The following is a 13,712-nucleotide window of genomic DNA, read 5'->3' as shown; positions in this document are numbered from 1 at the left end:
ATAAGATATTTAAAGTATACAATGTGATAATTTGATCTGTGTACACATCATGCACCATTTCTTGAATAACTCCACTTTTCCTGATTTGAAACTACATTCCTAAATTCCTCCCACCTAATTGAGTCCCCATCTTAAAGATGAACAGAAAGCCCAAAATCTACACACACCTTGGGGATACTCTGGGTAAACAGGCACAGCGCGTGACAGTGTGTAAGGGCACGCGTTGGTCGGATCTTGGTTAGGGCAGCAATGATCAAAGCACAGGATTTGTGGATGGGGCTTAGTGATTTTTCTATGGGGCACGGTTGCGGGAGCAGGACAGGGTGGACATTTTGTATTGTCTGGAAATTTTTCAGAAACCCAAAGATTAGGTCAATAAAAAACATGAGTGGCAAGATTTTCATACTCGCTTAAAACCTTGGGGCCTTGTTACCTCAACACGGGGGCCTCCCAGCTTCTGATGCTGTCAAAAACCTGAACAATGGGTGTCTTCTCGAAACCGCAAAGAATTCTCAGGAGTCACATCTTTTGCTCACATTTACTTTTTATTTTGATTTTTTTAATGCTGCACAACACAATATTTATTCCATTTGTTTCATTTATTTCATTTATTTCTTTATTTCTGTTTGCTGCTGTTATTTCATTTACTTAAAGAGAGAGGGAACGTTTGTGGCCTTTTTTTCTTTTTCTTTTTCTGTAGGCCGCCTTAAGCTTTCTAAATTTGGAATATCTAAGCAAGCTGAAGGGTACAGGGGGTTCCGCAAGATCGCCGTGGGGAAAGGAGAGGTGGCTCTGTTAATCATGCCCTATGGTGGGTGATCAACCGCGTGTACAATTACGTTTTACTTTTAATTAATTGTGCTTAAGGCTTTAATTAAATTTGGAGGTTCCCTTCTTAGAGCAGCTCATACTGACGGAGGTGCATGCGCTGGATGATGTCACGGCAGTCGTTGAACACACGGCGGATGTTCTCTGTGTCCACAGCGCAGGTGAAGTGAGGGTAGCAGTAGTGGCGCCCATCTCCACTCGCAGTGCTGATTCTCTGTGGGGCCAACGGAAGGGGGGGGCAGTCAGTGCTATGTGTGCAGTGCCTTCCCCTGTCGCCGGCGGCCCCATCTAGCAAAGGCTGCCCCCCAGTTCTTGCCTTTATATGTTAAAACAACCCGACCAAAGGGGCACAGAGGCTAACCGAGGAACTGGATAGTTTACTCCCCCAGTTTAGAATTAAGTAAATTTACACCCCTAAGGATAAGAGAACAGACTAGGCAAAGAGAGAGAGTGACAGAGTCCCTACTCACCAGAAATTCATCACGAATGAAGTACTTGGCCCGGGTCACGCGTGGGTCCTCTCCGGGCTCGGGAGTCGCTGCAAAGAATATAAAAATTTTGTTACTTAAGTCATTAAAATGAGCTTTTTTCTTTTGGCTCCCCCTGCAGACCTCCTATAGTGTGGTGGTGGGGAAGAGGGTTCTGTTCCCGGAGCTGCTCATTTAGGTGGTTTTTTGAAATTCAGAACAGAAACTTTTAACATATGCATGACTCCGTAAGACCAGCGAGCACCAATCAACTGCAGAAGGCCATACGTACCATCCTCAGGAGTAGTGTAGCGAGCAAATTCTGGAAAGTAGTCCTCAATCTTCGATTTTCCCGCAAGGACTTTCTCAGCCAGCAGATCTTGCTTGTTGAGGAACAGAATCACAGAGATGGTGCGCAGCCATCTAGCAAAGAGGGACACAGGGTTAATGCCCAGGAAAAGAAAGCATTCTTCCTGCAAGGGGTTTGAGATGGTTGCACAAGGACTGGCACAAGATTCTCTTCTATGAACAGTGCAAATACGTAGGGCCATGAGAGGGGTGTGTGTATGTGTGTAGGGGGCAACCGGGGGGGGGGGGTGTCACTGCACAAACCTGTTGTTCCAGATGCTCTTGAAGAGGTTCAGAGCCTCCTGCAGGCGGTTGGTCTGGTTGTCCTCCCGAATGACCATGTTGTAGCTGCTGCTGGCAACCACGAATATGATGGCAGTCACATCTTCACAAGAAAGCAAAAGCAATACATGTTAGAAGTGAAAATGGTCCTTAACGATTAAAAAAGCAAAATGTCCTCGAAGTGCGGAGAAACCCAGGGCTTCTGTACCATTGAAGCATTGGATCCATTTGCGGCGTTCGTCACGCTGGCCACCCACGTCAAACATGCTGCAGGAGAGAAGGGACACCTGGTTACTGCAAGGGCTAACACTGGTCCGTCACCCTCACTGCCAGTGGGAAGTCACAAGATCTGGTTTTATTTTGTTTTGAAAAAAGGAACCCATTTACTTACTGGAAGTTGACTTTGTCCACCTGGAACTTGGTCTCAAAGATTCCAGAAGTCAGGACACGGCAGCGGAGCAGATCCTAAAACAAAGCCCTTGGTCAACAGATCTCACCAAAACCAACCAAACTGTTGTTCATAATCACCAATCTGGAGTGGAAATCTTGACTAGCTTGGAAAGAGGGCTCAGGTCCTCTGTGTGTTCATACCTGGTCGCTGGGCACATAGTCAGCCTGCTTGATGACGTCAATCTTGTCCAGGAAGCTGGGAGGAAAAGGACACAGGGTGACCACACACTCATGCCAGTTTGCTCCCTGGATTGTCGAGTTGCTCAGAAAGGGTATCCCTTCCTTCTACTTTTAAGAAGGGGCCCTTTTGACCCTCACCACACTGAACAGGAAACAGACACAAAATTCCCTTCCGTTCTACTTGGTCCATGAAATACAACAGTCCAGATATGAAACTGAGTTTTTAAAAATCCTCACGGCCGTCCAGGGTACAAGCCCTTACTCTTGCAGGGAGCGCACACAGTCCAGGCGCTCGGGGCCTGTGGGGCTGGCCTCGGTGCGCAGAGAGCTTTACAGGGAAAAGCAGTGTTGTCCCCTCCCCTCTCCACAGCCCTGTTCCCCAAGCAAAAGTAACTTGTGTTGCTGGACGAGACCCACCTTAGGAAAAATAACTTTGGAAATAACTTAGGAAAAGATTGGACTAATTTAATTAATATGGAAAGTTAGTGTTAAAACCAGCTTTTCTGGTGGGGGGAAGGGGGGCTTAGAATTGTTTTAAAGTGGGCTATCAGAAGAAAAAAATCACAAAGAGAGAAAGTCTATTTAAAGAAATTCTATAAGTTTTTGTTTTTTTTCTTTTCTCCTTCCTTTTTACCAGTTTAGAGTTAGTCTGGCTTAGAGGATATACTAACTTGCCCAATCAGTCTTACATTACAGCACCAGTCCAGAAATAGCTCCCCAGCCGCCCTGGCCTCCAGCACGTTGCCATGGCAACAGAACCACAGTTCTATAAATAGATCATCAGCACCAAATCTTGTGAGAGAGACATCTGGCCTGGGGCCAGCCAAAGCCCAGCTCCACAAATGAAAATAGGCACCTTAAGAAATGGGCAAGGTACCAGCACCTCAACTGTACCATAAAGACAGTTAAACCGAGAGGGGCTGGTCACTGCAGGGGCAGGGCCGTTTTAATCATCTGGCTGGGGAAGACATTTTAAAAGATTCAAACTCTGTTCTCTTTTTCTTGGAGTTTCCTTAAAACTTTCCATAAACTGTGCAAATGCTGCCACTTTCAGATACAGTTGTAGGAGTAATTCAATGTTGTTTTAAAAAAGAAACTTTTAAATGGTGTGAGATTAAACAAACAAAAAAGCTAGCAAAACTGTTAATTAACGAAGTTGTTCCACCCTGCCCCTTTCCAGAGCACTCAAAGCTACCACAGTTAAACCCTCCTCATCTGGTACCTGTGCTTCTGACTTGGATCCAAAATACAAAAGGCAAACAATTCCAGGATTTCCATTTGTTCTGCATTACTATAATTAGCACTTCCAGCTTTAAGCTCAAACTTTTGAGAAAATCAGGGACTTTGTTGAAGAAGGGGTGGGGGTTGGGGTCACAGGGACTGGCCAAGATGGACTGTTTTTCTGTTCGTTGAAAAAATACACAAATTTGCTTGTATGTGAAACCATGAAATAACTATGTATGTGACAGTTGCAAATAATCAAATGCACTTCCTATGGGAAAGCAGGGCCCGGGAAAGATAAATTGATAGGTTTCACAGACCCTCACAGGAGCATTGTGATGTGCAGATAACGTGAGTGTAGGGAGCTTGCTTTCTGTTTGCTGTTTGAGAGCTGCTACCTCTTCCTCCCCACTGTTTATTCAAGCGGTTTTCACAATCAGTTCCCCAGGCATGGGGCTCCTAAGTAATGCCATTTCAACTTTCTGTGGGCCAGCCTGGTACCTTGTTCCTGGTTACTTAATATTTTCAATAGCAAAACTGTTTCCTGCATTTCAGTTACTTACATCAGTGAGGCTGGGACCTCACAAGTATCTATTGCTTTCCTCCTACCCCCACCCCCGGGCTCATAAAAGACAGCCCAACTTCAGAATATCGTAACTGAGACCACTTAGTACATTTGTGCAGCATCAACAAACAAACGGTATCTTTAAAATTTTTTATGGCTCTGCACATCATATATTTGCTGTATTATGCACAGGATAAGGAAGGTCATAAACTATTTAAAAGGCAGCTTCCCAGCTGTGTGTTATCACGTCCACTGGAAGAGTCTGTGAAGGGACAGAGCAAGGACCCCATGGGAGGAGGCACCCTTGAGTTAAGGCCCAGTGTCAATGATAAATGAGGAGAGGAAATGGAGTTTGACACAATACCCAACTCCAGGTGAACTAGAAATGCCGGATTCCAGCAGCTACTGTGGTCACTCACCTGGCAGCAGAAACAGCGAAGCAAGTATCAGCCACCAGGGGCGGGGAGGCATCTTTTTGTCCTCACTTCTCCTCTTTGTTATGTTTTTGAATTACAGCAATAAAGTATAGTATTTCTACATCATCCAAAGTGTGAGAGCTGCCCTATCTTTCTAAATGCTCAGAGGTCAATTCAATTAATTACTTCAAGTTAATTAATTTTGAGCATCACTTTACTGCAAGTAATTATCATTTTGCTCTAAAAGGCATTAATTGTTTATATAAAATAATGTCACTGCACTAAAAAGTGCAATTAAGGGCTTTATAAAACGAATCAGACTAGAACTTTCTAACTGCAGGTGGGGATAACTGGATGGCTTCTATGAAAGGAACTCATTTGCACGTAACTGGAAAAGCGAAGTGGAGGTTTTGAATTATCTCCTCCGTGCGCCTATTCTGTGCACGGATGCTGAGGTGAAGTTACTTACTACTGGGCGCAGTCAATCAGCTGGTACTCGTTGGAGCGCTCGTAGCAGGCGCGCACGCCCTCGTCCTCCCACAGCGCCTTGGCATGCTCATAGAATTCCTGAAAGCGAACCCAAGAGAGGCTTAAAGACGGAGCTCCACCAAGTCCAGTGGGACCGCAGTTCACTGTGGGGCTGACGCTAGGCGATTCCCAATTTGGAGCCAAATTAAGGAATCAGTGATCGTAAAGGACTTGCATTCAAGGTGCTAAATGTATTCAAAATACCCAACCCAGCTGTGCATTAATGGTTTTGGGTACTTGTCCTCCTGTCTTTTTGGGAGTGTGGGCAGGGTCAGAGTAAACTATTGAATAACTTTGTTTCTTCGCACCATTGCTTATAGAGGAAGACCATAGGCTAACTAGGAGGGCGGGCCGATAAACGATTTGATGTCATGAAAACAGGATTATTTCCATTTGTGAAGATGTGGGAAATTTCCTTCCAGGAAAATGTGGATTTTACCAAAATACATGATGGTTGGGAATTGGTGGCAAACTTGGCCTCGTTCGTGCCTGTCATTTTGGGAATGGTTGTCGCAGGAAGAATCGAAAGAGCAAATGGGCCCTGTGTGTGTTTTAAATTGCAGGAGGTCACGATTCACATTTCGTCTGAATGTGAGAGCATTTCTAATTATGCAGGGCAATCTCCCCTTACAGGAAAGAGGTTTTTCCCTCTAACGTGAATTCAGCGAGGGAAGGATGGAGAGTAGGCAGGAACGTCAAGTTCAGCTAACAGGAGGAGTAAGGAGGGCTCGCTGTCCTGGGGAGTTTTTAATAGGCTGCCTTTTTTTTTCTCCTCCTAGGAGAAATATTGAACTTTTTTCTGTTTAAAAAAAAAAATCTACCTAGCTGTACTGATTAACGCCACTTCCTTGCTAGCAGAAGTTTGCAGCCAAACCCATTTAAAATACACAAACACAAATTCCCACGAAGGCCTGACAAAGGGCAACAATAACGCATTGTTTTCGCTGTAGACGAGTCTTTTCCTTCTGGGCCTTATAAACTCTCTCCTTTTCCCGTCTTGTTTCCCGTTCGTCTCTCACGAACTATTCTTCCTCCACAAAGGGGTCGAAACATATATGCCTGGGCCCTGGGCGGCTTTCTGTTCCCTAAAAATAGTTCTTTATGGAGCAGACAGATCTCTGTAAACAGTGCCCTGCACACCATCCAGGGCCTGCGGAAGACAACCCCTGAGTTATGAATTAGGTGGAAGTCTTTTCTCTGACTTCTTTTGGCCCAAGGCAAGGGCTGATTTTAGAAAAACTTTAGTAAAGGTTAAATGGCAAGTCATTTAATGTGAGAATGTCTTCCACTTGTTAAACTCAGAGCTGGCACTTCATTTCTGATTTTCTTGGTATCTTAGGAGACTCAGTTAGCTGGACAGTTAGCATTTGTGTGCCATACGTGTTAGCAGCTCTGTTTGTCGTGAGATATGTAGGAGAGAATAATTAAGGCTGCCATAACTCATGACTTTTTCCCTTGTAAAAACATACAGTCTAATAAAGTAAAAATTATAGTACTGAGCTGTGATGTTTACTTGTGGGGATGGGTGAGCCAAGATTTACCAAGGGGTGATAGAATCTGGCTCATCCATCTTGACCAAAACCCTAATGATGATGATAATGATGATGATTACTTGTTTAAATGATAAGGACTCTTATGGGGTTAACTTTTCCTTGATGGTCAATATCATGGATATGTGTTTTGCTGCAAAGTGTCGCTTCGACTCAGGTCTAGGGGGTGTCCTTGAGGGTTATTTGTGTAGGGCAGGGGGCTTGGGGTTAGCTTACGGGAGGGAAGTCAAAGTCAGGCACGTTCATCACGCTCAGAATGTAGTCCACTCTGAACTGGTTCTCCGGGTTGGCCAGCTCCACGGGGGGCACCAGGTTGCTCATGGCGGCCACGATGGTCTGAAAACGACGGAGTAAAGCAGTCAGGGGGCAGCACTGTGGGAAAGGGAGGCTCAAAGAATGACTCAAAAGACCAAGCACGTACTTCAATGGCCTCCTTCAGGTTGTTTTTGATGTCCTGCACTTTGGTGGCCTTCTCACTACAGTGGGATTGAAAAGAAAAAAAGAATCATATTGCATCATATAGACTAACAGTGTCGCTTCAATCACGATATTCCAACTAAAATAGTATTCTGTTCTTGAAGGAGCTGTGGGCTCAGATCTGTGCAGAGGTTGGAGGTTCCTGAATAAGGGTGGTTTCAAATGATAACCTCCCAGATTGTGTCCTGAGGACACACCCCCAACTGGGGCAGGTCACCATTGGCATCTAGGTAATGATCAAGGCTACTGTACCAGAAGTCAGGCCTGGTGCACTTACTATTCAGATGTGCATCCCTTCTCTGGAAGCCCTCACCACTTCCTAAAAGGTTCCTGGGGGCCCTTGTCAGCGACCTGCGTTGGGGGGGGGGGAGTGTGTGGTCGTCAGGGCTTGGGAAGGAGGTTCACGGTGTGCCCTGGGGCCGCCCCAGTCCCTGGCTTGGTATTAGGGAGCCCATGAGTGCAGGTGGTAGTGCTGACTACAGATCGGACGGCTTTTCATCTCTGCTCATGGTATTTAAATAGTTCCTGTGGGTCTGTCACTGCAGACAGCAGCAATGGCTGACACTCCTAGTTAACATTAGCATGCGCTGGTCCCTGGACATGAGTAAGTTAAGATTCTGCCCCCAGAGTCTTTATGATCTGGGACTTAGGGAGAGGGTGGCTGGGGGTGGGGTGGGTGTGGCCTACGTCGTGTTAAGCAGGGGTTAGAGGTTTGGCTGCTTTCTGACTTTGAGTTTGACTGGGACATACAGGATGGCTGTGAGGATTGATTTACATAAGTAAAGGCCACACCCTTAAGCTCTGGGGTCCCCTGACTTTTTTTTTAACCTCTGTGTCTCTCAGAAACTGTCCTTCATCAGGGGCAGGCCAGGGAAGATTCCTGAGTTTGTGTTTTTAGGGTTGAGAGAGGGCCTCTTGCTTGGGGTATAAATCCCGCCACATCCATTGTCTAGACGTCACCTCTTGGTTTCCGAGGGAGGGGGGCGGTGAGCCCACAGGAGGACGTGACGACTGTGTATTAGGCCCGGGACGTGACAGAAGGTGCTGTCCTCACAGACGAGGACACTGAGGCTGAGACAGGGAGAGTCCAAGCGACAGAGGCAGAGGGGACAGAGCTTATGTTTTCCTCGCTGTTGAGTTTTAAAGATCTCTCGAGATCCCCAGGTTTGAAGTATTCCCTCGGTTGATTCACCAAGACTCGTGGAATGGAGGTAGAAATTAAACACGTCACCCCTTGGGGGGTAGAACAGGACTGGACACGAATGCAGATGACACACGGGGCGGGATTAACGGCAAGCACCGCCGGCAGGGCGGTCAGTGCGGGGACGTAGGGCAGGTGGCTCTCCATCTCCAGGTTGGGGTACAGCGTGGGGGGGTGTCCCGTGCTCGCCTGCTACAGCTCCACCCCCTCTTAAAGAACCTAGTCTTTCCATCTAATCCTTTCAAAATTAGTATTTGCATAGTTATTTACTGAGGGGTGGGCCCTCGTTTTCTGAATGGTCTCATTTCATCGCTTTTCCCGGGTCAACCCTCCTGTTCACTGGACCTCTGAGACCCAGGATCCTTTTCTAGCGGAATCAGGAGCTCGTTCGGAGGTGCTATTCTCATCAGTTGCGTGTATTTTGGGGTGGGGAACGTCAGACGGCACCGAGAATCCCCTCACCCGTTTAGGTGCTGCGGGGGTCAGGAGAGCTCCCGGCGTGGGTGAGCTGCAAACCAGGAGTGTGGGACTCGCGCCCCCAGACTCTCAATGCAACCGCCCTCTGGCTGCACGGCTCGAGCCCCGCCCCTCTGTGCGACTGTTCCGCTTCCTACGTGCAGAATCGAAGCTGGTTTCTGAAGTTAGGAATGACGTTTGGACCTTGCCCTAGTCTACATCAGTTATTCAGACGCTGGAATTTTAAAAGGACGTGGTTTGCCCCTTATGTTCACTCGTAAATTCAAATTTAAAACCCCACAGGACAGATCCACTCCATTCATTAAAAACAGGCTCCGTTTCCATGGTAACGAGAGCCATTAACCTTTGCTGTTAAGGTCCCACAATAGTTAAAATTAGATACGTCCGGGTATTTAATACCCAAATGAACACCCAGAAAGAGAAGTTATTTCCAGAAACCAGGTTCTTTCATTCAGTTTGATATTTTGGTCTAAGTAGTAGTATGATAATTGGAAAACTTCCAGTCTTCAATACGGATATTTTGAGAACGTATTCAGTATTCATCTACGGACGTGAATAGGTGTAGGAGTATATCAAGTATAAAACAGCTAGAATAGAAGTCTAAAATCTAATTCGGGCGTGTAATACTAAAACATAAAATTCCTCCATTGAAGCAATTACTATGTAGATGGAGATATTATACTGGGGGCTGGCAGGTTTATCATAATTTTTACTATCGCTTAATGAATTTGATGTTGATGGTGAAATCCAGGGAAAATTCCTGAGACGTCTCCAAATACTTAATAATTCTGATGGATTGAAAAATGGGGGCTGGAAGTGTTCAGGATATTGTACCCTCCACCCCCCACGTATAGAGATTAGGGCTGCTCTGTATGTTGGGTTTGAATTTTAAGAGCTACGCCCCCCACCCCCATTGGGCTGAGTGTTAGGGGAGGACTACAGAGTACTAAGTTCTGTGCCTTTTTATCTTCGTGCTTTTTTGTGTGGGAAAAGACAGACAAAAGAAGAAAGACAGAAGACAGACGCAAGATACAGGGATTGCTGAAACATGCAGAGAAGTTTTATTTATCGCTTATGTTAATACTGATGTTTAATTGTAAAACAGAGTCACAGATAGAAGAGCAGGCTGTTAGTAGGTGTTAGTAGGTCTAGCACGGGGGTCGAGCACAGCACACTAGCACACAGTAGGTTGTTCAATAAGGGCTTGTGTCTCAAACTTTTGGTACAGTAAACTGTTACATAGATGCCTTTGATGGTTGTTCCACTACATTTTTGTCAATTAGGGATTTCTTTTTTTTTTGTTTTTGCTTTTTTTTGTTGTTTTTTGATTTTTTTTGTTTTTTTGTTTTTTTTCAGTTAACTTTAGAGGTTAGGTGGTAGGGCCCCCTCCCTCCTCCCCCCCACAACAGAATAGTATTCTTATTAGAAGTTCCTAAGACGGGCAATTCCAGCATGCAAAGTGTGATAGGACATGGCCGGGAAGATGAGAAACTGAAGCCACCATCTAGGGATAATATATTCTAAAAAAAACAGATGAACAAAACATGTGTCAGTTACTTTGTCCCGACCCCCCAATATCCTTTGCCCCTCCCAGCCCAGGCCACAGAAGCTATTTCTTTGAGATGCCCTAGGCTAGGTCAGTCGGCTCTGCCTGTTCTCAGGAGAAATAGCTGCTCCGGCACCGCATGCTGAATACGCAAGCAGCGCCCAAGTGGGCTACCTAGCACGCGTGTGTGTAGGTGTGTGTGCGTGTGTGACGGGCGTGCAGATGCAGGAAGTGAAGGGAAAAAAATGATAGTGAATGGAAAAAAAAACATGGATGCCATCATTAATTTCCTATCCACTTGCTAATGTAAAGTGCCTTAGATTAAAATAAATGACAGTTTTTAAAAGATCGGAGGCTTTTCGAGATCATTCTCAACAATGATCTCCCTCCTCAAGGTGCCGGGGTTTTTTCTTTCCAAAATTAGGATGGTGCGGCACCACGTATTTTAATAGAGGTAAAAAAATTTTTTTTTCCAAAGAGGTCTGAATACTTAAAAGCAGACCAACCACTGGACGGATGGAATTTAGTAGATAGTTTTAAAAACAAGTAGCCGATTCAAAGGGAGAGCTGGAGGGGTGGTGGAGGGGAAGACAGAAACCATATGGAAAAAAACATCAATTCTCGAAATCCTAACCTGATGCTGAAATGCTGAAATCTATAACTTTCCCCCCAGCTGGATCTAATTACACTTTAAGGATGGCAAAAAAAAAAAAAAAAAAAAAAAAAAGTTTTGCACTTCACTTGCTCTGAAACATTAAGAAATTGTTTCTGTGTTGTTTGCAAACGTATATACCAAGATGGCTGATGGCCCTGAAATGACTTTGGTTTCCTTCCCCGGTCTCTGTGTCCTCAGTTTCTCAGTATGATCTTCGTGTTGTGTGTATGTTAAAAAGTTTTTCTGTTTTTGAATGTGCCTACCCATCGCTGTTGCTCCTTGCAGCCTGCGGGTCCTCTTCGCCGCCCCTTTTAAAGAGAGATTGAAAGCTCACCTAATCTGCAAGGCACCGCAATTTCACAAAAACCCCACACAGCCTCGCCACATTCCTAAACCAAGGACCGCCATCCTCCCATTCATTCTTAGGTCGCCTTTCTGGCTCAGTTGGAATGTCTCCCGAGACTGCGGGCCGTGGAGGGAAGAATTCCACCCCTCTGCTGCAGTATTAGCAGAGCCCTCTGGGGACTCCAGTCGGGTACAGAAGGGACGGATAATTATTTTCTTGTGCTTTCACTAAATGTGCATGCATCAGGGAGCTAAAGTCATGATTTATATCATAGTTCTTTTGAAAACATAGCAGCGCGTAAGGCCCCTGATTGTCCCAGACCTCAACCTTCACCATGTTGTATCTGAACACACAAAGGCACAGATAATGGGGTTTTGCCTATGATTTCCTGGTGCAGTATTAATCTCCTCCCTTCTTGTATTTGGGGAAACCACCTAGAAGATGTTTTTATTTTTTATAGCTGTTCCCCATAAATTTGTCATCAATTCAGAGCATGTCTGGACTGTGAGGCAGCAAAAAATAAAAGCAAAACCCACCACCACCAAATCCACTCCCCCTCCTGCAAACCCCCCTACTCAAAACCGGATCTTCACGACTGGTAGGAATTCCTCCTTGAATGTGGGAGGGGCAGGATGGCTTAAGGTATGTGTCTCCGTGGTTTTGTAACTGATTAGCTTAATAGCTCAACCAGTGTTAATGGCTCTTTTTTTTTCCCCCAAATGTAAGGAAGAGAGTTAGCATTGCGTTAGGAAAACCTGCATTTGACCTCGGTGTTTCTGAAGGTCAGATTAATACTACAGGTTACTCTGAAAATGTACTCGGCACAGCAGTGCGGATGGTTAAGGCAGATTTAATAGCTCAGCCCAGCCCGGACAAAGCGCACATTTACGGAGCAAGGAGGGAAAGACCCTGCACCACACAAAACACCCTTTCGTGGATGGATGTCCCTCTGTCACAGGGAATTCCTAGTGAAGAGTGAACTTCTGTTCAATACCGCAGCAAGGAAAAAGAAAAAAGGAGGCTCAGTTGGACAAGATAAAAATAAGGTTTCTAGACCCACATGAAGAATTTCCCTGCATGTCACTTTCATGGGCTAAATTTAACATCCTCGGAGATTACCTATGGCTTCCTCTACAAAGCAGGCAAACTGGGAATGTCACTTCCTCTTTTTGAAAGAAAATAGAAAAGAGAAGTTCTGGTTTAAATGCCTCGTCTGCATTACTGACTGGCTCACTTTAGGGGGTGAATCCTTTCTCTAAAAACTAAAAAATTTTAGGGCAATCTGTAGAGTAATAAAACTTTTAAGTGAATTATTTCAAGGATGTCCTGTCTTCTGTTGGACTCCAGCTAAGGTAAACAGTGACTGCTGCATCCTTTTAAAAATGCGAGCCACGTCCAGTTTTAATCAAAATATTTATCTAGAGGGTACATGGTCAAATTATTTTTGCTTAAGTAGCCTTGTGAAGAAGTGCCCCCGGCAAGTTGCAAGATTTTTCTTTAAATCACAAAATCATAGCTTGACGTCTATTTCAGGCTTTTAGTTTTTATTGACCGATGGCAAACTCTGGTGGCAGGGCTTTATTGAAGGGTGTGTCAGAAATTAAGAATGTCAGAATCGGCTTGTGACAACTGAATGTGACATTTAATTAACGGCACGTATGTGCATATTGGTAACTCATCAGGAGAGCTGTTCATAAAATTAGTAAACCAGCCATCCCTCTGAATTTTAAAGCTTAAAAAGCTGGTGTCATCCTTTTCTCCACCGGGCCCCCTCCAATTATTTGATATAAGAAATTCTAGAATTTTCCATAAAGAGCTGCCTTCGGCGCAGTTCTTTTACCTCTGAAAGGTGATAAAATTCCTTTCTTTTCCCTGGCGCTTAGTGCATAGTAGGTGACGGTTAACTGCTTGTTTTTTATTGTTTTTAATTGGTGGGTTTTTTTTGTGTGTGTGTGTGCATACTGAATTAAACTGTGCCGCCTTGACTTCAACTCCCCTTGAACACTAGAGGGGAGTTCAACAGAGGGGTACATTTTCAAACTGAACCCAGGTTTCACAAAGGGAAAGACGATGTCTGACCAGCTAGTACCTGCAAACTACTGCCTTCAAGTGTTTGTAATCTAGTCAGGTTAACTGCTCTCCCACCAGGGAAAACAGGCCGGTAACCGGACCCTT

At 45.1% G+C, this 13,712-nt stretch overlaps 1 protein-coding gene across 10 annotated transcripts in view; it reads right to left on the bottom strand.

Annotated features, from left to right (window-relative positions):
* Positions 1–526: 526 nt before the first annotated feature.
* LOC102513869 (guanine nucleotide-binding protein G(s) subunit alpha) overlaps positions 527–13,712 on the bottom strand; it is a 65,687-nt gene continuing 52,501 nt past the window's right edge. For 3 of the 10 annotated variants that reach the window (XM_032461448.1, XM_032461451.1, XM_032461444.1), the window contains exons 3-13: positions 11,455–11,499; positions 7,257–7,314; positions 7,052–7,171; positions 5,227–5,324; positions 2,517–2,571; positions 2,317–2,390; positions 2,134–2,192; positions 1,908–2,028; positions 1,588–1,718; positions 1,299–1,366; positions 527–1,042 (exon numbers count right to left, since the gene is read on the bottom strand). In XM_032461448.1, coding sequence (XP_032317339.1) covers positions 896–1,042; positions 1,299–1,366; positions 1,588–1,718; positions 1,908–2,028; positions 2,134–2,192; positions 2,317–2,390; positions 2,517–2,571; positions 5,227–5,324; positions 7,052–7,171; positions 7,257–7,314; positions 11,455–11,499 — 976 coding nt within the window. In that variant the 3' untranslated portion in view covers positions 527–895. The remainder of the gene's footprint in view (positions 1,043–1,298; positions 1,367–1,587; positions 1,719–1,907; positions 2,029–2,133; positions 2,193–2,316; positions 2,391–2,516; positions 2,572–5,226; positions 5,325–7,051; positions 7,172–7,256; positions 7,315–11,454; positions 11,500–13,712) is intronic. The other 7 variants (XM_032461450.1, XM_032461453.1, XM_032461447.1 and 4 more) reach the window with 3 other exon arrangements.

This window comes from Camelus ferus, chromosome 19, assembly GCF_009834535.1.
Source record: "Camelus ferus isolate YT-003-E chromosome 19, BCGSAC_Cfer_1.0, whole genome shotgun sequence".
NCBI lineage: Eukaryota > Metazoa > Chordata > Mammalia > Artiodactyla > Camelidae > Camelus > Camelus ferus.
Note: the sequence above shows the minus strand (reverse complement) of the source record. Positions and strands in the feature narration are given on the sequence as shown.